Consider the following 27,282-nt stretch of genomic DNA (forward strand, 5'->3'; position numbering starts at 1 on the left):
CATCGAGACCCTGGAGCATGTCCAGAGAAGGGCTACGAAGCTGGTGAAGGGCCTGGAACACAAGTCCTGTGAGGAGCGGCTGAGGGAGCTGGGGTTGTTTAGTCTGGAGAAAAGGAGGCTCGGGGAGACATTACTGCTCTCTACAGCTACCTGAAAGGAAGGTGTGGGGAGCTGGGGGTTGGCCTCTTCTCACAGATAACTACTGACAGGACTAGAGGGAATGGCCTCAAGTTGTGTCAGGGGAGGTTCAGGCTGGAAATTAGGAGAAATTTCTTCTCAGAAAGAGCAGTCAGGCATTGGAACGGGTTGCCCAGGGAGGTGGTGGAGTCACCGTCCCTGGGGGAGTTCAAGGGAAGATCGAATGTGGTGCTTAGGGACATGGTTTAGTGGGTGACGGTGGTAGGGGGATGTTTGGACCAGATGATCCCGGAGGTCTTTTCCAACCTTAACGGTTCTGTGACTCTATGCCCTACAGACACTTTTTCAAGCAGTGATGCAAAGCCTTTGGCTGGGCGCAAGCACCCTTGCGTACGCCCCTCGATTTAAACCAAGCTCCAAACTACACTCCTTCTCTTCCCGTTTTCACGTGAATTTGTCGGGCACGGCGTTAACGTCTGAAGCACCGCGCGCACAGTGGCGGAATTCCCCACTGCCAGTCCCCTGCCAGGGACTGCCCAGTGCTGCCCCTGACGTAGGGCAAGGGGCCCCCGTGCTGCGCACCACCACCACCACGCCGGGCGGCGCTTTACGGCTGGTGGCCTCACGCTGTCGCGCGGTGGCGTAAGGCGCGGGCGGCAGCCGGCGGTGCGGGCGGCGTGAGGGGAGCGGCGGGGCCGGCGGTGAGCGGGGGGGAGGCGGGATGGGGGGATCCGGGGTGGGGAGGCGGGATGGGGGGATCCGGGGCGGGGGGGGGGGCGCAGCGGGGCCGGGAGCCGGCCGGGCACGGGCTGGTGCCGCGGCCGGACGAGCACCGGCCGCCCAGGGACGGCTCAGCCTCGTGGCCGCCGCCCCGGGCGCGATCGTGGCCGCGCCGCGCAGGGGGGGGGGCTCGGTGCCGGCACCCGGGGGCGGTGCAGGTCGGTCCGGCCGCTAACGCCGCTTCTCGTGTGGTGTGCAGCCGCGTCGCGATGGAAGGTAAAAGGAGGCCGGCCGCGAGGAGCGGGAAGGCACCTCATGGGAAGGCGCTGCACGGAAGGAGGAAGTTCAAGAGAGATAATGGTAAGGAGGCTTCGTCCGTGGGGGGGTGGCCGTGCAGCGGCACGCGTGAGCTTTATGGTAAATCCTGACCAAGCGGAACGGCTGGCCTGGCAGGCAAGGCGGTGTTTTCTGCTTGGGCTTCAGTAGTGCCTTAAACTCCATTTCCCGTCTGATTCTCATAGAGAGGTTGATGTATGTGTGCTGGATGAGCAGACAATGAGGTGCGTTGAAAACTGACTGAATGCTAGGGCGCATAGTGTAGTGGTCAGTGGTGCAAAGTCTAGTTGGAAGCCAGTAATGAGCAGAACACCCCGGGGGTCAATATTGGGTTCAGTCTTGTTTAACATCTTCGCTAATGATCTGAATGGTGGGGCAGAGTGCACCCGCAGCAAGTCTGCAGGTGTCACGAAACTAGGATGGGTGGCAGATACACCAGAGGGCTGTGCTGCCGTCCAGAGAAACCTCAGCAGGCTGGAGAGGTGGGCAAGTATTTCCAGCAGATCAAGACAGGCTAGCCTTCCCTTCTGCTCTGGATGGGTGAGGCTGTACCTGGAGTACTGTGTCCGGTGCTGGGCTCCCCAGTACAAGAGAGATATGGGCCTACTGGATAGCATCCAGTGGAGGGCAGCCACCAAGGTGATGAAGGGACTGGAGCACCTCTTCTGTTAGGCCAGACTAAGAGAGCTGGGATTGTTCAGCTTGGAGCAGAGAAGACTCAGGAGGATCTTATCAATGTGTATAAACACCTGAAGGGAGGGTACAAAGAGGATGGAGCGATGCTCTTTTTAGTGGTGCCCAGTGCTAGGACAAGAGACAGCGACCACAAACTGGAACATAGGAAGTTCCATCTAAACATCAGGAAGCACTTTTTCACTCTGCATGGAGCACTGGAAGAGGTTGTCCAGGGTGTCCCTCCTTGGAGGTCTTCAAAAGCAGTCTGATCATGGTTGTGGGCTACTCACTGTAGGCATTACTGCTTGTATATTGGGGGTTGGACAAGACGACCTCCAGAGAGAGGTTCCTTCCAACCTAAACCAGGCTGATTCTGTGTTGCATTCAAAACTATGCTGATCGTAAGGTCAATAAACTGGAAAAAACGAAGCAGAAATTTTTGAAGGAGATTGGATTGCAAACCCTTCAGCTATATTTGTTTGACCTAAAATATTCGTTGGTTAAAAATTTCACATTGCTTACTTTTTGATTCTGGTCTTTGCTTTCCCACATTAAGAAGCAAGTCTTCATTGAAACTAGGGTATGTGAAGTGCTATGAATTAGGATGGAGAAAATATCCTTCAATACTTGCTCTGTTCTGTTAGTTCTGACATAACTAACAAAATGGTTAGAACTGATGTCAAAACAGCTTTGACCTAAAACTGAACAGGTGATTGTAGGACTGGTGACTTTGATGTCCTTAATTTAAAATAATCCTTTTTATGTCTGGGCTATTATGCTGCAGGCTGGAAAATAATGCCTGGGCAAAATTTCTTGGGAAAACTGGAGGACCCAAGGACTGAAAAACAAAACAAAACAAAAAAAAACCACTGGCTTTGAGAAGCAAGAAAGAATTGTTACTATATATGTGTTTGGTATTACATATTATAAAGTAGTCTGCTGCTTTTTATAATTGTAATTTGTTATTTTGAACTTTGGGGTGATGTTTTAACTTTTTTTTTCCCTTTTGTTACTAGATTCGGGTCCTCCAAAGAAATTTCTTAACAAAGGAGATGAGGAGGGAAAGCCTAAATCCACTTCCAAAAAATTTGTGAAAGGAAATTTAAGACCTGGAAGAGCTAGTATCAAACAGTTCAAGAATAAACAGCAATCAGAAAGCCTTGCAAAGAAGAGGAAACTTCAGGATGGGGAAGAAGGAGGTGAGCAGATTTAAGCCTGGACATCAGTGGAAACAAGGATTTGATAAACACATTGTTCATTTAAATCTTTTATCCACACCTTGTTATCGCCTTTCCAAATTGACAAACTCCAAATTTACTTTATGTTTAGCCTTTTCTGTGTAAAAATTTATTTCACCTGATTAAGCCTGAGGCGAAAGTCATGAGAATCAACAGTTAAGAGTTTTCTTGGAAGTCAAAAGTAAAGATGCAATAGCAAATTTAAATAACTGATATGCCATCATAAAGCTGTGATTATTTTAATGACAATATTGTGGCAAGCATGAAAGTGATAGTTTCCACATAACTCTGAAAAATACAGAATTGTTCATAGACTTGTCTTAGAAATGGAATCGTCTCATAAAAGTACTGGCTAAAAATTTGGAATGAAAACATTTGTGAGACAAAGTTGATTATCCTTCTTTATGTTAGTTTGGACCACAGAAAAATATCTAGTCACCTCTTAAAAAAAAAAAACTGTGTTATTTTTTATACACTTTACAGCTTATTTTTGTCTTTATATAGAGAGGCTAATAAATGCCTATCAGTGTTTAAATATATATATTTTTTAACTTTGGTAAATGAGAACTTTTGCTGTCAAGCAAAACTACTGGGATGACTGAACATAAACAGCAACATAAAATGAGAGGTGGAATCTTGCAAGGTGGATTCTGAAGTTCACTTGAAAAATGTTAGTCGTCTGAAGGACAGGTAAAGAGTGTTGGGTGTTCTGGTATAGTGGCTGTTGCACATTTACAGAATGGCTTCGCAGATGGAAAGTGCTAATTGTCTGGAAACGTAATAGCAACAGAATGCTCATATTAAGCTTTTTTAAAAACAAACCGCTTTAAATGTTTTTTATAAGAATAAGCAAAACCTGCCATGTACTGCATGGTGGTGTTGTTATCAAAGCAAAGTATCACTATTACTTTTGGACAAGTGATACAGAAATTCTAAAATACGCTTTGTAAAAAGAGAGTATGGTTTTTGAACTGTCACAGTAATTAATTAGTTACGTGTTTTTGCAAAGATGAAAAAGAACAGTGCTTCAAGGTCCAAAAACTTCAAAGCTGTATCTCTAATGTTGTTCCGTATAGAAGTGATAGTTAGCACTTGCTTCTGGAAAGCAAAGTAATATATGATGAACTCTTCTGTCAGGATATGAATAGAACTAAAACACTTGAAGTTTTTTTCTTAACTCATTTTTGTGGCACTTTATAGAAAGTTGCCCTAAATGAACTTGCTGTGTGGCAGGGTATAGCTATTGTATAGCAAAACCTGCTGTTTAGAAAAAAATGACTGAATAAAAGGAATAAGCTTGCAAAAAATCTTTAATTTTTTTCCTTTCTCTGAGATTTCGGTTATGTATCTTTAATTTAGGGGTTCCCTTCCATTTGACAGATGAAACTAGTATATATGTGGACAGAATGAAGAACAAAGGGAAAGTTACCTGGGGCTGTGCAGTCACATGGTGGTAGGTGCATCTAGGGTCAATATTCAAGCTGTGAAGAGGTTTGTGATGCGTCCTTTGACAGAGCTTTGAGGAAAGTCATTGTTTGCCTTGTTCTTCCAGTATTCTAGAAGTGGAAATAACTAGCTTAGCATGCTTATTAACTATTTCTGCTCTCATATTAGCTAGCTGAGAAACTGCTGGCAAAGCTCCTGACTTCTTAGGAACTGAAGTAACAGAGCTATCACAGCTCACTCTGATGAATAATTCCCTTGCTCCACTCTTGTTAATTATAGAAAATATGTTTATTTTTGTCTTCAGGGTCAGATTCTAAGAAGCCTAAATGGAATGACTTCAAAAAGAAAAAAAAGGAATTAAAGCAAAGCAGACAGCTCAGTGATAAAAGTAATTATGACATAATTGTGAAATCAAAGCAAATATGGGAAAGTGTTAGAAGGTAATGATTTTTTTTTTCTTTCATTGTCATAAGTTGCAAAGAGATTATTTCTCCTTTGGTAGTTTTATGAAACTGTATTTCTACAGTGAAACTCTGTGGGTAGATCATAACATTACGTGTAGTTCTGTAGAGGATTCAAGCAAAGTGTGGTGCTCTGTAATGCTAGGAATGTAGAAATGTCTGAATTGGTGTCACTTTTATTTTAGGCTAAAATATTTAAGGATTTGTCTTGTTTTTTGATTTGTGAACCACAGAACATATACTGATTTGATCTGATCTTGCAGTTAGATGTGGAGGTTTATATTATCTCTCTGTGCTAGTGTAATTCTCAGACTGAGGACCCCTGTCAGAAGGAAAAGTTAATTCTAGTATGCTCTAATTGTATGTGCTTTGCGGTTTTGCTTATAAGACACTTAAGAATCAAGTATCTAAGTGACACGAACAACTGTGACTGTAGATTTAAGTTTATAGTCTTCTTAATTGTTATTCAGAAGAAAATTATTTCGAAGTGTGATTATCTGTTTTGGTTTCTAGGCACTGAAACTGCTTAATTATATCTAGTCACAGCTTTAATTAATGTCAGCATAAATGTGGATTAGCAGGTGCTAATTTCATATTGGTTTTTACCATCTTGCTTTTCATTATATAGATAGAACTGAATCATATGTTTCCTTAATTAAGACTGTTTCACTTCTCTGCTTGTAGAAAGAAATGTGATAAGGAGAAGCGGGAAAAGTTGATGAATGAACTACAAAAGCTGCTTCAAGGAAAAATTAAAAATGTAAGGAAAAAATCAATGCCATATAACAAACATCATGTAATGGGTTCAAATTCACAAAAGTTCCTGTTAAGAATAGTGAAGTATAAATGCTATAATATAGTACCAACCTTTTTTTTCTAGAAGCTACAGGGAATGTTATTTTAACCACGTTTAAAAAAACCAAACAAACAAACTAGCAGGGTTGAGAGGCTGCTTCTGCCCCTTAAATTTGAGAACAGTAGTCCTGGGATGCTTTGCCTATCAGCTGGCTATTGTAAGAACGGCTGTTTTGCCAAGCAGATTTAATCTAGTGAAACGATTTTAAATGAATTTTAAAATCAGCCACTCAAACTTTTGGTTAATTACGATTGTTGCTTTGTGGTATTGCTTCACAGAAGTTATTGCCCTGATTATTAACTGTACTAAACAGTCTTTCTGTTAATTCTTGAAATGTGCAAATTCGCAGTGAAATATTGCTGTATTCTAAAGGGATTCTTGGTATTCCAAGTGGAACTGTAGAGTAACACTCACTCAGAAATTCCAAAGAATATGAGAGAAAACAAGATAAAATTTCATGGTTTTCATTCAGTGTTAAATACTTGATGCATTTTACAGTTTTTCTTAATTGTCAGCAACTGCAAGTATTCTCTGTGTGTTGTTTGATAGTACTTCTAAAGCAGTAAAAACACGTAAAACTTAATTTGTTGCAACATGTAATGACAATTATAAGAGTAGTTATCTGTTACATGTGGCATAAAGCTGTATCAGAGATAGAATGCATTAAAATAAATTTTGTACATAATGACATATGAATGACCTAGGATAATGAAATGTATGTGTCCTGCAGCTGGCATTTGCACATGATTCAACTCGAGTGATCCAGTGCTTTATTCAGTATGGTAACGATAAGCAAAGGCAAGAGACATTTGAAGAATTGAAAGGTATTTTTTTATTTTTACTTGTATGCTTGTGCATTGTTGTTAAGGTGCATTAAAACAAGCCAAGTTATTTTCTCTAAAATATTTTTTGCTTTTTGCTGAAATAATAGATCATTTCTAGTGAGCTCTTAATAATTACTTAAATAGTGGCATCTTGTTTTGTAGTGTTAATGTCACGAAAAACAAAAGATAGCTGAATGTGTTTTCCCCTCTTCTAGATAGCCTAGTGGAGTTGAGCAAGTCAAAATATTCCAGAAATATAGTGAAGAAATTTCTTATGTATGGGTGAGTATGAAGTGAGATTGCTTAGCTGTCATGCTTTGTTTCATTTTCACTGTGAATACTCTGGAATTTAATAGTGCACCAATGATGATTTAAAACAACAAACAAAAAAATTGTATTTGGAAGCATGTTTATAATCGTAGTGAGACAGGAGTGTTTGGTATTTTGCCCAGAGAGTTTGTGGAGTTTCCTCCACAGGAGGTACTCAAAACCCGCCTGGATGCCATCTTGCTCTAGGTGATTCTGTTGCGCCTAGGGGGTTGGACTGGATGATCTTCAGAGGTCCCTTCCAACCTCAGCCATTCTGTGATTCTGTGATTGCTGGTAGTTGTTTTTCTTTTGCAAGCGGTAAAGCTAAAGCTGTACACATAATTGAGGAAAAAGTGACAAAAAAGCTGAGATACATGCTCAAAGTTGATTTTTACCTTACATGTAACAACTGGCTTGTAAAGATGTTCTGTTCTCACTGAAACTTAGTGTTTCAGGGAGTCATCCTTCTGCAGCATTTATCCACTGTTTCTTTTTGTTGTGTCAGAAAGCACACTTAATCGTCCTTCATAATTTCTGCAGATTCTTGGTTTTTGCACCGTATTTTTGTAAAAGCTATAATGTTGATCCAGATGTATGCACGTTCTGGTTTCTATGCTAATACTTACCACTTAGATAAGCTTCCAGAAATAAAACTAATGCTAGATCACCTCTTCCCTAATGTTTTAACTCTTGGTATCAATCTTTCCCTGTGAAACAGGACAAAACCACAAATTGCAGAAATAATAAAAAGTTTTAAAGGTCATGTGAAAAAAATGCTCCGTCATGCTGAAGCATCTGCTGTAGTGGAATATGCTTATAATGACAAAGCCATTCTGGAGCAGAGAAATATGCTGACAGAAGAACTATATGGGAATACTTTCCAGGTTTACAAGGTGACTTCAATACTTTCTAGCCTAAGGTGTTGTGGTATCTAATATGTTGTGTTATTGATACCCTACCTATCTTACCTACTACTTGTGATAAATTTCCCTTCTGTGAGCTGTCCAAATGCATTCTACTTCAGCATAAGTAAATGCTATGCAAGTTGTGCGTTTCCATTACAGGTTGAGTGTTTCAGTTTGAGCTATGTGAAATGTATTACGTTCATGTATGAGCTTGTTCTGCTCATCAAAGACAGTCTAGTATTCTGTAGTTGGAGTTATCATAGTGTCTAGCTTGATGTAGTCATCCTTGCTGAGATAAGATTTAGGATTAATTCCCCTATAATGCTGTAAATGGCTTTTGTGTCAGAACTGCCTTATGCCCCATGAGAACTGAGTGTGGGGAAAATGTGCTTGTATATATGTACAGCATGCTGTTTAAGCTTAATTTTTGGTTTAGTTTTCTTTTTCCGCAGAGACTATTGGACTTGAGTCCAAACTCGTGAAACTATTTAGATGCAGATGCCCAGCAGACAGCAGAAAGATTTTTAAGTGTGGCCTGCTTTGTTTTGACCTTTAGTTCATTTTCCTAGCTGATTTCGTTCCCTGTTACTGGAGGCACAAACAATTCTATTTGCTACAAAGTACGAAACTGTTTTACCCTATTATTAACTACAGCAGAGTGACTTTTGTACCTCACATAAAAAAAAAAAAATCTGGTAAAATTTTATAGGAAATTAATAGCTCATTTCTGAACTGGAAAGCTTTTTTTTTTTTTTACAGGTTATCTTAAGTTTTATTAAAGCATTTTGCAACACTATAATGCAAAAAGCATATTTTCTGTGTTTATGGACTGTAATTTTTCTGGGAGTATACAATCTTTGAAATCAAGCATGCAGTCTTAAGATTCTACCATTCTAGCATTTGTCTTGAGTGCCTCAAATAATCATACTTTGTGGTATAAACCTTAGACTCAAAATTAGGTGGATTTATATGAAATTATGATGTAATCCTTAAAAGACAAAGAATTTTGTGGAGTTTTGAATTGTGATCCCATTTTCCCCTTCCTGTCTCCAACTTCTCCACTCCCATTCCAGCAGCATACAGAAAATATATAGCAAATAGGAAAAAAAGGAAAACAGTTTTCTTCTAATTATCTGTCTAGTTTGATCTGGTGACGAGTGATAGGACTCGAGGAAATAGCTTGAAGCTGTGACATGGGAGGTTCAGGCTGGATGTGAAGTAAAGGTTCTTCACCCAGAGGGTGATCAGGCACTGGGTCGGGCTCCCCAGGGCAGTGGTCACGGCACCGAGCCTGCTGGAGTTCAAGACACATTTTGACAACGCTCCCAGACACATGGTCTGATTTTTTTTGGGTGGTCCTTTGGGAGTCCAGGAGTTGGCCTTAATGATCCTTGTGGGTCCCTTCCCTCTCAGGATATTCTGTGATTCTACCAGAAATTAGTTCTGTATTCAAAGTATATAGTCATCTACATGCTGTTCTTGGACTGGAATTTCATGGCCCTCTGTTAACTTCTTAATTCATTGATGTGTTATTGTGTTGAGCACAGGCATGTATGCATCTTGCTGTCCTGCAAGACTCCCTTAAACACACTGCCGATTTCATATATTTTACTTTGTACCTGACAGTCTCATGAAAAGCTGAATGCAATTGCCAGAAAACAGTTCAGTCCATAGAAGTAGCTTTTGTTTGCTAATGACTAATGCTAATGAAGTTTGTGAGAACTTAAGTACATAGCTTCTGACATATTCAAAGTAGATAACACTTTTTATTTGGAATTTTAGTTTTAAAAGCTGATAGTTTTGCAGAAAGTTCATTTTGTTTGTGATATTGTTCATGAATTACTGTTTGACAAAGGACTGAAGAACATAATTTTGTATGAACTCTGATACCTACCGGGAATGATTAAACCTCTGAATGGACATTCGTTTCAGACACCAGTTGTTCCAACGCTGGATAAGGTATTAGAAGCTCAGCCTGAAAAGAGAGAAGCTATCTTGGATGAAATGAAGCAGATTCTTACACCAATGGCACAAAAGTAAGGACAAAAACTAACTCAAGGTGTCAATCTAGCATGTACCTGTTTGTTTCTTTGTTACTTACATTATCTGCTTATGTGGAAGAACAGCAGTAATACTGCTGTTCTTTTCACCTGTAACATTGCTGCAGGGGGTAACAAGTAACAATGATTTTGTCAAAATTGCCATAACGAATATCTTAAATCATTATGAGCTCCATTTCTATACAGTAAAATGCCCTACCTGCTGCCACTGCCCGATAGAACTCTGGACAGTGTGGTATGCCTTCTTAATATGCTATTGGACAAGAATCTTGAGTGGTCTTAGGCAAAAATATCTTAAGAGGTTTTAGAATTTTACTTTTGGTTGAATTTTCTATGTAATGCAACTGCTAAACGTCTTATTCAGAGTGACTATATTTTCTGCATGCCATACTGAATGACTTTTTTTTTTTTTTTTGGAAATACAGACGAGGCAGTGTTAGCTTATGTTACAACCATTGCTAATGGGGGACTTTTTCTCATTTTTCCTCTTCCCAAATACAGAGAGGCTGTGATAAAACACTCACTGGTACATAAAGTATTTTTGGACTTTTTCACTTATGCTCTTCCAAAACAAAGATCTGTAAGTATCCTTTGGTTGTTTTTGTTTTCTCTTACCTTTCAATGAAATGTTTTAAATGTTGTTATAAAAGTGTTGTAGCTACAAAGAAATACAGGGGAAATTGCAATTTTTCTTATCTGGTCATCCAGATAAGTGTCTGGGGAGTGCTGTTTTATGGAGACTTACAGTGATCTTTTATACTAAAGCAATAGTGGTGGTGATGTTTGACTTTAAAATAATTAAAGTATAATGCAAAGACTTAATGTGATGGAAAACTAATGTTTTCTCTGGCTGTGCTAAATGTTCCTTTTCAGTAGCTGGAAAATAAGAAGCTTTGTCTCCAGCTTTAATTGTAGTAATTCAGCTTTCAAAGTTTATTAACCTCTTCTAGCCATTTTACAAAATACTTTTCATCAAAGTATAATCTAATCTGTCCTTTCTGTCAGCAGATGAAAGTCTTCTGCCCACAAGCCAAGCATGTGGCTTGTATTGCTATGTCTGTATTAAACTGCGGTTTTAAGCTTACCCCAGCCACCCTTGCAAAAACTAGGCCTAAATTTATCCAAGTAAAGTGACATCTGTATGAGCTAGTATCCTGCCTGGTGTCACCTGTCTCCAAACCCTGTCCAATGTCCTCATTTTGGTTCTGCAGCTCAGGGCCATCTGACTCTAGGCCAAGTGGAGTCTTCTGGACTTGCTGTGTGTCTCACCTATTTTCTGCTAGACTGAGCTCTTTTTCTGTTACAGTTAAGAAAGTCAAAACTAAGAGCAGTGAATTGTATTATTTGTGGCCTGTTCTACATACATATCTTACCTAATTCAAGGTTCCTGAGCATGGTTTCCTGTAATAATTCCACTCAAGAAGAGTAAGGGCGCAGCTCTTTTCCCTTGCCTGTCTTTTTGTACAGATATGGTAACATTTGAATATTCTTTTTATGAAAAGGATAGGTGGGTTGATTTTTTTTCATCTTTGTGCACATGCAACCATTTGGAAACGTCTTTTGTAGACCTGTCCCTTCCTGTGCACATAGCCAGTGATGCCAATAATGTCGTAATTGAGCAGTTTCTAGAGAGCCAGAAGCAGCTAGGGCTAGAAAGGGAGAAAAATGGAAACTCCATGTCAAGGTATCTATCGGACAATAACAGGAATAGTATTTAGTAACCTAGGTTGTTGTCTTTTTTTTTTTTTTTTTTGCCTGATGTTATTTTCAGATGGCTTTGATATTGTGAGAAAAATCTCAAATAATTTTCTTCAGACAGGATCTTCTGCGAAGCTATTATATCTATTTTATTCGTGATTGCAGTGGTGGTCGTCCTGCCAGTTAGGAGCGCATTTTAGTAAACAAGTCATAGCCTTTTATTCCCTGTTACCTGACACCTGATCACCTCCCCTGTTTCCTCACTGGCTGAGTACTACAGGTTCACAAGCTACTCGATGCTCCTCTATACAATATATGTACTTTTTTTTTTCTTCAACCCTTTAATTTCTCCTTTTTCCCTTTTTTTCCTTTTTTATGTTTTGAGAACTTGTGATCTTTGTTTTACTGTTCCCACACTGCTCATCCTGTTTTTCTCAAGCTTCTACCTTATTTTGGAACAGTGAGGCCTTCTACTGTCCACTTACCTACTTAGCATTTCTCCTTGTTATGACTACACCAACTACCTTTGAATACAGAAAATTAGTTCTCTACTGCAAAAACACAACTTAGTTTCTCACAATATGAAAACCAAATTTTGGCTCAATTTTGTCATATCTTATTTACATCTTTTGATATGTAGATGACCTTTTAGTTCTTCATGCTCTCTAGCTGGTGCCCGGTATGTATAAGTAAATCATATCCCCTCAAAGATCTTTTTCTTGTATTTTTTCTAATAGGACAAGTGACAGGCTTTGATATGCTTTGGATTTCACATGATGTACAGTTTTGGAAGAGGGAAGATTGTGTCATTTACAGTCTTTGGGATTCTTTTTGAGGCCCGTTCTTGTAGGTCAAGCCACTGAGAGCGATTCTATAGGACCATTGATGTTCTCTGTAGTGTCATGAGCAAAAATTCCTTGTAGTTTCTTTCACCTTTTTACTTATCACCTTTTTCTTCATCAGGAAATGATAGAAGCTATAAGAGAGGCTGTCATATACCTGGCACACACTCATGATGGAGCCCGAGTAGCAATGCACTGTTTATGGCATGGTACTCCCAAGGTACTGTTTGGTTCCTTTCTACCCAGCTCTGCTTGAAAATAGTCTGGTCTGAGACTATGTGACTATGACTGCTCATGTAGGTTGAAGGTTTGTAGGTATAGGGTATCAGCTTTTGGAAATACCATAATGTGATCTATCTCTTTGCATAAACAGAAAAACACACCTTATTTCAAAAAATAGAGACTTATAAAAACAGTTTGATTGTTAAAGACAGTAAAACAAATAAAAAAAGGTTGCTAGGGACTGGAGATTAGTAGTGTTTCTAAAGAAGACTGAGTAATGATTGTAATATCTAGAAGAACAAACCTGGGGAAACTTTCTGCAGAAAAATACCATGCTAGCAAAGGTGTTTTGTGACAGGTTAGAGTCCTTACTTCTTTAAAGATTCAGGTCATGTTGAATGGGTTTCTTTCCAAGCAATGAGTGCCAAGTGCATTCTTGTTTCCTAAGGAATGGACAGGATATAGGTGAATATTTTTTTTTTAAGTTGCCCCTTTTTTATGTTCTCGCATTCCTAGAGTGAACATGTGGACATCTCACAGAACAGCCCTGAGACTGACTCTTTCACAATTCAGATTTAGCCATTTATACTGCTGTTTAGGTGTTGATTAATATTACAAATGTTGGACATCGGTAACTATTCTGTGCTTTAGGAAGCAAAATGTAGGTTATCTTTTTGAAGGTGTTAATAACAATTCAGTTGTTCAGAATCACTGACGTTATAGGCTCACTCAAGTTTTTCTTTTTGGATAGGACAGAAAAGTCATTGTGAAAACTATGAAGACATATATTGAAAAAATAGCAACGGTGAGTGTTCATTAGTCATTTATTTCATAAATAAAAATTTCTTAAATACCTGATTTAATGCTTAAAGGCTGATTTTAATGTGCTTTGGTAGTAGAAACAACTGTAAGGTCTTAATAAAATGAGGTTTGCAATAGTGATGCTGTACTAGATAGTATGGAATGTATTCAACTTGATTATTTGGAGACACTAAGAAGCTTTGTTGCAGGCACTACATCTAGTATTCTCTAAAATAGCTGAGTTAATTATAAATCTTTTTTTCTACATTTTTTTCTTCAATTAATGTGTAGGAGAGTTAGTTTATAGGAGAGTCTAAGACAGAAAGAGCAGATATTTTCAAGTCCATCTCTATATTTTGTCTTCATACTACGCCTTCGTTAATTTATTAGAAATAAAATCTGTATGCAGAAGAACAACAAAAATTAAGATACGCTAGGGATGTCATTGGAAAACTTGTTTAAGCATATTAGTTTTAGAACATGCTCAATACATTTTTAAGTCAGGGGGCTCTAAAATGAATTAATATTGAATTGACGTACAATGGAAGAAGTCTATAATTATTTTTTTAATGAGAAGTATGATTGGAGACTGAGACACCAACAGAGTAGCTATTCTTCACTCACAGGGTGGTGAGGCACTGGAGCAGGTTGCCCAGAGAAGCTGTGGATGTCCCATCCCTGGTGGTGTTCAAGACCAGGTTGGACAAGGCCCTGGGCAACCTGATCTAGTGAATGGCGTCCCTGCCCACAGCAGGGGGTTTGGAACTAGATGGTCTTTAAGGTCCCTTCCAACCCAAGCCATTCTATGATTATGTGTTCCAGCAAGGCAAATCCTGTCATTTCAAATGATTATTATTATACAATTGGATGAGGTTAACGGCTTGCATATGATAAAGCAATGTATCAAGTTATAATGCCTGATGAAATCTTTTTTAAGAGGCTTCTGTTAAACAAACAAACAAACAAGCTCTTGCTTTCAAAGAGCCTAAATGTGAGGTTTTCTGTGACATTCTGTGACAGTGGACAGAATTTGCTTGAAGACTCATGTTGTACCATGTTTGAGACAAACTGTCATAAATGTTGATTGTAAATGAGGTACTGTGTTCATAGAACTCGGCTACATGTTTGTGAAGCTTTCTCATGTCTCATCTTTGCAGGGTGAATTTTCTCATTTGGTCTTGCTGGCAGCATTTGATTGCGTCGATGACACTAAACTTGTGAAACAGTTAATTATATCTGTAAGTAGTTTTTCCTGAAGTACTGTACTAATTAGTGTCTTTGTATTTGTCATTGTACTGGAGGATCAAAGTAGGAATCCATCCACTTGTTACAAATCATTTAATTCCTTTCCAATTTTTATATTTCCTTATATTTGTGTCATTTTTTCTTGTCATAGATGACTCAGCACTTTAATTTATTGAATTCGAATTTAAGCTGGATTCACTGCTTGCTGAAAATTACCCTTTTTGTATATGTTCATTCTAACTAGTGAATGACTTCAGTCTCTTTAATGGAAAATGTCTTTGTCATAAAAGTTTGAGCTCTGCTAGTATTGTGGGGATTGAAGCGATGTAAAACTTTCGAATGAGGAAGTTTCCTTATACATTTTATGGGCAAACATAAAAAATCAATGATATCCATGGCTAGAGTGTCATTGTAATGTAAGCTTTTTGTTGTAAAAAAGGTTATTTAACATACTTAGCTCATTTCCAAAAAGTATCTTGGAAAGTAAGATTTCAAGATGAGCTGTTATTATCTTAGAGGAACAAGGCAACATGTCTGACTGTACTGTTGTGAGGCATTGCAACCTGTTGCGGAGAGGAGCTACGGTTGCCACATCACTGGAAGTGTTCAAGGCCAGGTTGGATGGGGCTTTGAGCAGCCTGGTCTAGTGGAAGATGCCCCTGCCAATGGCAGGGGGATTGGAAGCAGATATTCTTTAATGTCCCTTCCAACCCAGAGTTTTCTGTGATTTTACCGTAATATAACATTAGTTTGAACAAGAACAATTAGTTGGAGACTTTTGTCTGGATGCTGAATATGTAGACTCACATTAACTCTCAGAATTTGATACTTGACATAATGTGTTGATAATTAAATGAAAATTGGCATTCTGGATAAAATCCGTGTAATATTTTTATCAGACTTTCAAAATGGATATAGATAGGTGTCTGAAACACAAGAGCACTCTAGCTATTTTGCAGCACCTGCATGAAGTTGCATGATGAACAGTAATGGTAGTATGTTCTAGTCTTCATCTGCTTCCTTCTGGAATGCCCTATTTCCCCACTTTCTTTCAAAAAAATGATTTAATGGTAGTAAGGTATTTCTACGTAGACCATGTTTACATGCAAAAGTTATTGCTTTTAAGTTGGTTTAACTGTAAATGACCATAAAGTTGTCTTTTCACACTGAGAAAAGAGACTTTATAGCACACAATTTTCGTGCAGGTAAAATAATTAATGTTGATATATATAGGTTGCAATGTGCTTATAGTCATACTCATGTGATAGCTTTTTTCACAGTACTGATATACATGGGATCACAGAGGTTGGGAGGCAGTGGCAAGGAGGTGTAGATAAGGTGAATGCTCTACATGTGGAGAAGGAGTATGAGAAACCGGTCATGAGGAGGCTTGCCTTGCTTTTGCTTTTGCTTGGAATGTTGTATAGGGGGAATTGGGTTTGTGTATCCTAACATGGAAATTCATCATGAAGTCTGTTCCTCTCCTATGTGTGTAGAAAGATTGAAAGCGTTTCAGTGTGGAGGTGGTTTGTGTTCCTTAGGTATATTAACTGTGATCACAGCTGGCTTTGTTTCCAGAGTCTATTCAACAATGTAACACCTTTGGGCAAGTTCCAAACAAATAAGCCCTGAAAGATCAGGGCATCCTTGTACAAGATCGCTGATGCCTTACTGTGCTATGTTACAAGCACTCAGCTTGCTGGGCACTTATTAGTTAAGATACTGTGTTTGACTTTAGCTCCCAAAGTGCCATTTAATTACAGCATCACCTGTGGTTTTCTGCCATCTGAGACCTCCTTATATTATCCCGGGTAATGGAGTGTTTACTGTTCGGTCATGTGACTGCATCAATCTGGACAGAGGAGTAAAGGAGAATAAGAAGGAGTGGCCTTTGCATATACCGAATTAGCCTGTCTGGGCTTATATGAGGCCAAAAATATGAAAAAGGTGTCAAGGAAAAGGAAAAATGTATCAAGTAAGATCAAAACCAGCTCTTCAGATGGGGAAAGAAAACTAGTAACTTGAGGATGAGGTGGAAGCATCAAGAAATCACGTCTTGAAGCACACTCTATGGAATAATCAAAAACTTAATTTTCTTAAAGTTAGACTTCTGAAATACTTTATACATGTTAATCATTCTGTCCATACTAAAAGCTTAATTGAAGGAAAGAAAATAATGAAGATCTGGGGAAGAGAAAAAGCAGTGTTTGTCAAGTCTTTTTTTTTTCTGTTGTTGTTGTATTATAAAACAGATTGCTTATGTGGATTGGCAGAATGGTAGGGAATTCCCATGTAAGAGAGAGTTGTAAGCTCTTAAAAGCCTCAGAGGAAAGTCTTTCCTTATCTCTCAGCTACGCAGAGTCTTAATCCTAGACCAGAGAATAAGTATGTTGTCTTAAACCTTCATATATGATTGGAATTGTAAAATGTGTGTTTGGCACATGTTAGGATTCAGGCAGATTTCAGAGGGAAGGTTGTAAGAATTCTGAGTAAGCATTGCTAGGATAATGTTACCAATGTAACAATACCCGTTGCCATTTAGAGTTTCTCCTGGTACTTTCTCACAGCTCTGGTGAGGAAGTTCGGTAATTCTTCAGAATCACAGAATCAGAGGGGGAAATAGAATTTTTGAAGGACTTAACAGAAAATAAAAGCATTTCTTTTTATGCTAGATGGCTGTGCCATAGGTTGATTTCAAAGTCCAGGATTATTTTTCCTTTGTTTTTAAAAATGGTGACATTTGTAGATACACTTCAAGAGGGAATTGATTGTTGCAATAGTCATGAATATCTGGATGGTATTCAGGGTTCTCCAGTGTTACTTGCATAAAAAGAAAATTATTACTCTATGAAAGGGCATTTGTCAAGATGCTGACAAAAATGTGAGTACAAACCTATGGGCTAATGTAGGTGCTTCTGTCCAAATATAACGAAATACTTGTATTAGCAAGAAAATTCCATTATATAATAAGGCATTTCTTCCTTAGCCCTGTCATTGCACAAGGGCGTGATGTACCTACTCTGTAGCTCACAAAATAGTTATTCCTAGCCATCTGCTGGTCTCTGGAGAAAGCCCAGTGTTTTCTTCTAATGCTTAAATAAACTGCAAATAATACTGGTAGTGCTTCTGGCAGAAGTCAGCTTTATTCAGTTATTGAAACTTTTTTGTTATTCTTTGATGTTCTGTGATCAATTTAAGATGGAGTTTTCCTTCCTAAGCACTGTCAACAGTGTGTATGTACTTATGTACAGCCATTTCAAAATCAGCATGGTTTCAGTGATTGATTGTAGGTGATGTGATAGATGATGCTTTGTATGTTTGGTCTGTTGAGGTTATGACTTCTACTCAGGTTATGTCTGTACACCATCTGACATACCAGAATATGTGGTGTTCTTGCTGATACAAGCAAGTACAAAGAATAAATCTTGTTCTTTCAAAGTACTTTTCTTATCAATTACATTAAGACTTGTTTAGCAGATGCATCAAACCTTTAATATTTTTTTCCATTTCTTTCACTTCTGCAAACTTGCTTTTGGATTAGGGGTTTTTTGGATTTAATTTTAGAAGCATGTATGAATCCTATTCACAATATTTAGTTTTCCTAAGCTTTGTGTTTGAAAGACAATCAGTAATTACTGGTAACTCAAAACTTACTTATATTTGTTGCTGTTTGTTTGCTTTTACAGGAAATAAATGCTTCCTTGCCCAGTATTATTAACAACAAACATGGAAAAAAGGTTTTGTTGTACTTGCTAAGTCCTAGAGACCCTGCACATTTTGTTCCAGAAATCATCACACTTCTGCAACAGGGTGATGGAAATGCCTATAGGTAACTGAGATATCAAGTTTAAATTTTTTCTAGAGTCCAGAAGAGTTCATCCAACTTTCCCATGATAAATTTTCTTTATAATATATCTAAGTAATGTAAACGCTTTTATATAATGTGCAAATACTATTAGGTATATTAGTCTGAAGTCCTAACTCTTAAACATTTGGTTTGAAGCTTGTGTGTGATGATTGGTGATTATCAGTGTACTGGTGATCAGCAGTTTTCCCCTTTTGTAAAGGGCAAAAAATACAATGTGTTCTTTGTTTAAACTCCTATATCAAATACAGAATAACAGTAAAATTTTAATATGCGTTTTGAGTTGCATAAAAGTATATCTTAAAGTCTAGCAATAGAAGTGTAAAATGTTCATTTGAATTCAGTCCCCGATATTGATAATGACAATGAAGCTTATCGGTTTTTGAAGAAGCAGCAACTTTAGATGATTAGTGAACTGTTAAAGCATCTCTCTCAGTAGCTGAGGTAACAGAATGAATAGACAGTATATGGAGGTCAAGTAACTCTTGCTAATGAAATACTCTATGAAGTTTACTGACAGCTTTAAACGCTGTATACTTCCTTATTCTGTGTGTTCTTAAAATGTGTGCAATATTTAATTGTATGTGAAACAGAGGGAAGAATAATGGTTTGTTTTGACTCTTCAGTAATATATAGCTGTCTCAAATAGTATGTGTATTCTGAATTTCTTTTGACTTGATGTGTATGAGGAGCAAGTCTACTACAGTAATTTGCTGTCTCTTTCGTTAGCAAGAAGAATACAGAACTCCGCCGCCGTGAACTCCTGGAAGCCATTTCCCCACCTTTGCTAGAATATTTGCAAGAACATTGTCAAGAAGTAGTGATGGACAAAGCTACTTTTGTCTTGGTTGCTGACATTTTAAGAACAGCTGTAGGTGAAATCCAGCCCACATTAGATGCAATTGCTAATTTAGCAGCAGAAGAGCTGGTTCCAGGTGGCCATGATGGGCAGGTAATGTAACAGAGGAAAATTTTGGAATCTATGAAAACATGAAAAGTCTGGATATTCATGTAGAGGCAACAAGACCTTGAGATTCTGCTAAGTAAGCACGAAGTCTTAGCAGTGATAGATGAAACATTAGTGGATGTGGAGCAACAGATACAATTTATATTACTAAAAGTCAGATGTTACAGGGCAGAAAGTAAAATAAATAAATGAACCGGTCATTTTAAATAAGTGTTCAGATGTTTGCATCAGACTTGCTGATATTTGCATAGGTAATGACTAAATGGATAAGTGTGGTGTGGTGGCTTTCCACAAAGGGAAAAGTAGATAAAGCATGCAGAAGTAACTATGGAACTACATTTTGTATTGTTATCACTGAATAATTTGTATTTTTCCCCTCTTAAAGCTTCACATTGCAGAACATCCAGCAGGTCATTTAGTACTGAAATGGCTAATAGAGCAAGATGAAAAAATGCGAGAGAGTGGAAAAGAAGGTATGTTTGAAATTCAGCTGTACTTGATCAAATTTTGACTTTGAAGTGATCAGTTAACTGACCTAAAATAAGATTGCTGCATTTATTTCTTTAAACATACTGATATTTGGAAAATTTAACATACCCTCTAAAATCATTGCTACTATCTTTTTTTTGCTGTTGTGAGTTGTTACATGAACAGAATGCAAAAGATTGTTTGTTTGGTTTTTTTTGTACGAAGCAAGTACTAGTCTGTTTTTGTTCTCTGGGTTTACAGTGTGTTTGGGACTGTGTTCGTTTCTGCGCTTAAAATGTCTTTCTTTGCTCAAATACACAGCAATTTAAAGGATAATTATAGAAAAGGTAAAGCCTTTCTGACAGGAAGACTCGTTTCATTACTGCTTGTAAGCCAAGCTGTAATCCATACTGTGTTCATTAGTGGTGCTGAGTTACTGCCTTATAACTGTTGCTACAATAATTCAGGCACAAAAATAGGACATCTTTGCTATTTTATATCCCAGAAGGTAGAGATTGGGCACAGATGTTCTCATCTTAATTTAGCTTTTTTGAACTCATTTTATTATGTAACTGCAAAATCTTGTTCTGTGAATCACCATATCCTAATAGAGATTACTTTTTTTTCATATGAAAACCTTGAAAAATGGAAATGGGTGGGAGGCATAGTATAATCTGAACTTCTGTTGTGTGTAGGGGGCTTTTTCATTGTGTTAAACCCTTTTTTTCTTAGTGTCCAGCCATCTACTGTTTCCTTTTAAAAATAAGAGGTTGCTGGCCTTTATTAAATGTTTCTTGAAGGAGGCTGTTTTGTTATTACTTTCCCCAAGTGCATGATTGGAAATGTTCAAAGAGGAAGTTTTATCTGACTGTCTTTCAGAAACTAGACTAATTGAGATGACAATAGTTGTGGGGTTTTTTTGTTTTTGTTTTTTTTTTCTGCTAGCAATACACAATTCCTTTTTTAAACACAAGTATTTCCCTTTGGTTTCCTTGATTTCGTCTGAAGAGTGTGCCATTCAGAATTGTTGTGAGATTATTGAATTAGCATTAAAAAAACAACCAAATCATTATCACATAGGGAACAGCTGAATAAAAACTGACCTGTTTTTCAGTTGGAATTCTAATCCAAAGTGACAGTGAAAAATAGCTTCAGTGTTTATTGGGAGGCTGAAGATGGGGATTCATTTGGTTACTTCCTGATAAATTTGCTCAGCTTACAAGTTGTAAGAGCTGGTTCCCTGAAGTTCATAGAATCGTAGAATGATTTGGATTGGAAGGGACTTTAAAGTTTCAACCCCCTGCCATGGGCAGGGACACCTTCTACTAGATGAGTTAGCTTAAAGCTCCGTCCAGCCTGGCCTTGAACATTTCCAGGGATGGGATGTCCATTTCAGTTCTTCAAATTCAGCTATGGGCTTGTGGTCAGCTTTGGTTCTTTCTTTTACATACATATTTAGTGTAATGCAAATCAGCTTAGGCTTTCAAAGGTACTGAAGAAGTAGAGCCCTGTAGCACCAGTACAACTGAAAGAGAAATAAAGAGTCAAGTTGGTTTTCATGTGTCACTAAAGGATTTGGTCTGAAGATACCAGAGGGTATGTTGTTTTGTCATGTCAATTTGCACCTTGTACAAATTCTGTTTTTTTGGTTGTAGCTTCAAATGCTTGAAAACAGCATTTTTCAGCAGAGGTGTCTGTGTTAGTAAGTTGCATGTAATTATCTCTTGTGTTGATGTCATTCTTACGAAGTTCTTCCATTGGAGTGGTTGCCTTTTTTGAGATGTGGATAGTCTTTGAAACCATACAAAAGAGAAGCAGCAGATATACTGTTTTATAATAGTAAACTGTCACGGTGTTGTTACTGTCTAATTTTAAGCAATGCTTGGGACTACCATTTGCAGAGGTATCAGTGCATTGAATAGCCAAGTATTTCAAGAGAGCATAACTTTGTGAATACTTGATGGATAAAATCTATTTGATTAAATTGCAGCCACAGATAATTTTTAGTATGTTTTTTTGTATAAGGTTACTGTCTTAATTTTTTCTCCCCCTGCTCCTTTCCCATGCTTTACAGGTTGTTTTGGAAGAACTTTGGTGGAACGTGTTGGTATTGAGAATTTGAAGACCTGGACGAAAGTAAATCGAGGTGCCATTGTTCTTTGTTGGTATGTAAGGTTCATGACTATTTCTGATTAGGTCCCAGTATTAATTTCTTGAACAGCTAAGAGAACATTAGTTGTAATTTCTACCAGCATAATTCTATTTTTTGCTTATGGAATACTGTCTTCCATGCCACTGCTAAGTTTCAAGTGGAATAAAGTACTGGAAAAATTCAAAGCTGAATTTCTACAGGTTGTCCCTTGAGCTCAGGGTTTTGTAGTTCTAGGAAGTAGTTCTGTGTTGGAAGAAATCTTGAGATAAAAAAAAAAAAAAACATTTTTTGATCTTATACGTACCAATGCATGTTTTACCAATGCAAAAGACTTAAAGGAGGACTCCACATATAGCTACATTAAAATAATTAACCCTGAAATACCTGTGACTGGGGTCAGTATGCACAAATACAGTGTTTTTTTTTCCTGTAACTTGCTACTTTGTCTTGATGCATTAATTATGGAGCCTGAGCGTGTTTCATACTGAAGTAGGAAAGTGTTTGGAATAGACGGTGCAAAGGATTATGATGAGCTGATTGGTTTACATCTTGAAAGTTGTAATGATACAACTAGTAAGATCAAAAAGAGTGCACAGGAATCAGACCACTAACATGACAATTTTGTTTTTATCAAATGCCAACAGTTGTATTAACCATTGCTATTTTCACAACAGTTGTATTAACCATTGCTATTTTCACATGGTAACTAAATGTCAGTGTCAGGTCATAGAAACCCAAGGTTTTGTCTTAAGGCCTAAGTGTGTGGTCTGTGTTCTGGAACTGCTGGGTCAGCATCACACTGCTTGCTCCTCATAAAGACTTCACTGAGCCAAAATCAGCAAACAATTCAAACAGACAACATACTTTTGAAAAATGAAACATCTCCCTTTTTCCACCTCACTTTTCCTCCTAAAGTTACTTTGGGTTCCTTGATGACTGCTTTCCATCTCTGCTTCTTATTACCTTAGGGTTAGGCTACTTTGTTCATTCTCTTTTGCAAGATGAATCAAAAGCTGTTTAACAGAAGGCCTATTTCTGAAATTGGAGTTTAATTCTGACTTGTTTAGTCATTGCCACTCAGATCACTACTGAGAAGAATTGGTAGTAGAAGAGTAGTGGTAATCTGGGTACAAGAAGAGTTTACACAGCATCACAGTAGTCATAGATATGGCGGTTAAGATGGTTCTGTTAACAAAAGTAGAATGCTTTTTTTTTTTTTTTGTATCTTGCAACTACAGTAAATGTATCTAATGCCTATAATCTAATCCTATGCACAGATGTTCAGTAGAGATCTCTTATAAAGGTTTGTGCACTGACAGTGTGTTCATGCTTGGACTTCTTTCTCTAACTTAAGACTGAGGAGATTGATTTAACATGTGCTGTTGCTGGTTTATGTGCTAAGCTATTCTGATTGTCCAGATAATGTTTTGAAGTAAATTAGTGGATTTTTTTTCCATGCATGACGCTTTAATAGCTGTTCAGCTGTCAGTATGACAACAGCTTTTCAATAGCTTTTGAAGACTTTTGGAAAAAACAGGAAACTAATAATTACATATTAGTAGAAGTGAACACAGGAGTGATGTTATTTTATGGAAATGACATAGGAAGGAGGCATGTGATTTTTTTCCTTTCTGATATTATACATGGCACTATAGGGTGGGGATTTGACAAGGGTACTTTGTTACCAGGTAGGGGAGCTTATCTCCTGGTCTGTCAGTTTGAACAATTTTCACCGAAATTGAACCTCATCTATCTGGATGGAGATATAAAAGTAGTGGGGAGTTGTGGTTTATTTGTTGTATTTGTGTGTGTGTGTGTTGGGGGGGTAGCATTCCTTTTTGATTCTAAGTAAATCTGAATCTGTTGAGGTTCTCTTAATGACTCTTTAGACAGGATGCCCTTTTGTTTAGGTGGCTGAGAACACATAAATATAACTGGCTGTATTTGTTCCATACCATGTGACACCCGTTTAGCTCAGTAACACATGTAATTAGTCCTGTTCTTGTTCAACTGCTTGCATTGAAATGTAGAGAGGTTACCTGAATTGTACAGCAGTGATAAATTTAACTTAGTCGTGTATGTATAATGACTGCAGTTTGTTTCAATAGAATCACTTGAGTTTTTTTAAAACTTCTCATCTAAAAAAAAAAAAAGTTATTCTTTTATCATAAAAGAGCTCAGATCCCTCTTACAGAGGTAACTTGCAGATACTGACAGTTCCCCTTGAAACTGTGATTAATTTCTATTGTGTTGTTGGCTTTTGGAAGCCATCTGTTACATGCAGATCTGAAACTCAGGATTACTCAGTCAGTCCATTTGAAGCTTTTGGCTTTCTAGTTGTTTAAGCTCATTCACCAGTTATGTGCAGCTCATTGACTGCAGTCAACTGATTAGTTACCTGGTATCCTCTGAACACTATCCTTTCATTGTCCTAATTGCTTTTAATTTTATAAAAGAATCTGGGACCTGCTTCTGACTTAGTACAAGCGTGCAGTATTAGAAGAGTCCTTAGGTTATGAGAGAGCCCTCTGCAGACATTACAGTCAAGCTTAATGTAAATAAAATGTTTTAAGTACTTGAATTTTATGGATGCTATTCTAGTTATATCTCTACATCTGACCTTTCCTCAGTGTATTGAATTTGCCAATGATATGTTACATCAGGATAGATATGCGAACTGATTTATTCATCTCCGTGTGCAATTTTTGTAACTTGTAGAAGTTACATTTTATATCCACAAAATACATAGATATCTGCTTACCAGATTTTAGAAGAACTTTCAGGAGAATAAAAAAGACTATCATAATCTTTTGGCTGCATTATTAGACATGTAGATGTTCCACATTAAAAATGTGGTGTCTTGAAATACCTGTGGATTCCAGCAGTTTGAAAACAGCTTTACATGTTTTCATACAGCCACTGGCAGATGAAATTCCCTTCTAAAATATCAAAGTGTGGTCCAAAATGGCTTGCTGCCACTTCTGTATGCTTTTCGTTCCAGGTAGCAAACCAGGTGAGTCTCTCTAGGTTAATTGCCAATGTATTCAGCACATCTTTTGTCATTACTTTTGACTTTCTTGCTCTTAATGGGTGTACATGACCTACAGAAAAGCTGAAAAAGTACGACTCTGGGCCTGTGTTGAATTCAATTTTAAGGAAGGCCTCTTGATTAAATACTGCTACAGCTAAAAGTAGCATGTAAGTACTTCCATTGTCACTGGAAGCTGTTAGTCATAGAGTTAAATGTAGGAATAAAGTGGCTGAAAATAGTACTGCTGCCCAATGGGCATCACATGCTTTCCTGCCTATTGTGTTGTCATCCTGCACAGGATACAGAGTCATAAGGAGGTAAAATTTAAATCTCTTCTTAAACTATAATAATTTCTGTTTTGTTTTTATTCAGTTCAGCTTGCCATATCTAATGCACAGAATCATAGAATCACAGATTTTCTTCCTTATATCTAATCTAAATCTACCCTATCTTGGTTTAAAGCAATTGCCTCTTGTCCTTGATAAAATATCCCTCTCCAGCTTTCTTGTAGGTCTCCTTTATGTATTGGAGGACTGCTAAAAGCTTGTTTAAAGAGTATGCTAGAAGCAAGTTTTTCAAATAGCTGCAAATTTGTGATCCAGGTGGAAGAATCTTAGGATTTGTAAAGACCAGTAGTATCACACACCCGTCTTGGTACCAGCACATGTGTTACAGTTTGCTTCCAATCTTAGTTTATTTGGATGCCACTGTGACTTTTAATTCTGTTGCACACAATGGCTGCAGAAAACATAAAACTTTTTAAGCAGTGTTCACCCACCATTTAGAATTGGCAAAATAGATGTGCCATTACCTCTATTTTGTATTGTAATACGAGCACATTTCACTACTGCCTGAAAGAAGGGGTGAAGAAGTTACTGCGTAGGTGTATGTGCAAGTGCAGAAACTTTTACTTTTCTAGTAAACTTACTGTGAATTTCCTTGTTTCTGGGGAGCAAGTTATCTAAGAAAGGTGGTTTGTTTTCCAAAAGCAGTATCTTTAAAAACAAACAAAGATGACAACAACAACAAAAAACCTACCAAGACTGGTAAGTTTCTGTAGTCATGTGATAAAGGAAGCACAGAATTAGAATATTAAAAGTACTTCATGTGTATTAGACGTACGTCACTGCATCCAGTTTTAGGACCCCCATTACAAGAAAGGTATCAACAACTGAAGTGAGTTGAATAGTGGCTGACCAGTATAGTCATGGGCTGGAGGCCTTGCCCTGTAAGGTGAAGCTGTGGTGCGGGGCCAGGTCAGCTGGGAGTAGGGGTTGGCTTTTGGGGTACCCAGCAGCAGCCCTGGCACTGGCAGGATGGGATGGAGGAGATGCAGCCAGGCTCTGCACAGTGATGTGTGGTGGGAGGGCAAGAGGCATGGCACAGGCTGAGACACAAGAGTCTTAGGCTAGAGAGGGGAAGCCTTTTCCTACCAGGACAGCCTGGCTGGCTGTAAAGCTGTGGCCCATGCAGGCTGGGGGACTTTACACCCCAGATGAAGCTCTGAGCAGTCCAGTCTGACTTCATGTTTGAACCTGCTTTGAGCAGGAGATAGGACTTGGGCTCTGCAGTTCCTTTGGGTCTGATTTATTCTGTGTTGGTTGTGTTCTTATGTGGTATTTCATGCTTTCAGAAAATTTTACATCTTTGTCTAATAGAAGATAATAGTCTGCCCTGAACTATTTTGTTCTGAAGTATTTAACTGTTTCATAATATGGACAGCTTTTCATATGACCTATGTTCTGACCTTTTTACGTCCCTTTTTTTTCCCCTCCTTTTGTAGCCTTCTCCGGAGCACTGATCAAGAAGTGGCAAATGCAGTCAAAAAAGGACTGAAAAAGCTTGTCCCAAAGTTGAAGCTGAACAAAAATGTAAAAGGAATAGAAGCATTACTGGAGAAATTGACTTCCTAGTGTAACTGATCTTTTTAGCTTCAAATGCAACTATGCAATGAACTCCCAGTTGGTAAGATTCTGCTCCGTGTCTAAAAAGCATTTGTAAATTAAATAATTTTTAAAACAAA

At 38.1% G+C, this 27,282-nt stretch overlaps 1 protein-coding gene across 1 annotated transcript; it reads left to right on the forward strand.

The window, feature by feature from the left end:
- Positions 1 to 384: 384 nt before the first annotated feature.
- PUM3 (pumilio RNA binding family member 3) lies at positions 385 to 27,282 on the forward strand. Its single transcript, XM_083817652.1, has 18 exons — positions 385 to 839; positions 1,118 to 1,218; positions 2,886 to 3,068; positions 4,858 to 4,993; positions 5,699 to 5,774; positions 6,601 to 6,694; positions 6,910 to 6,976; positions 7,722 to 7,896; positions 9,841 to 9,944; positions 10,470 to 10,548; positions 12,630 to 12,728; positions 13,482 to 13,535; positions 14,689 to 14,769; positions 18,463 to 18,605; positions 19,371 to 19,593; positions 19,994 to 20,081; positions 22,151 to 22,241; positions 27,043 to 27,282. The coding sequence occupies exons 2-18, from the start codon at positions 1,128 to 1,130 to the stop codon at positions 27,170 to 27,172; spliced, it is 1,914 nt and encodes a 637-aa protein (XP_083673778.1). The 5' UTR covers positions 385 to 839; positions 1,118 to 1,127; the 3' UTR covers positions 27,173 to 27,282.

Source organism: Anser anser (assembly GCF_964211835.1).
Source record: "Anser anser genome assembly, chromosome: Z".
Lineage (NCBI taxonomy): Eukaryota > Metazoa > Chordata > Aves > Anseriformes > Anatidae > Anser > Anser anser.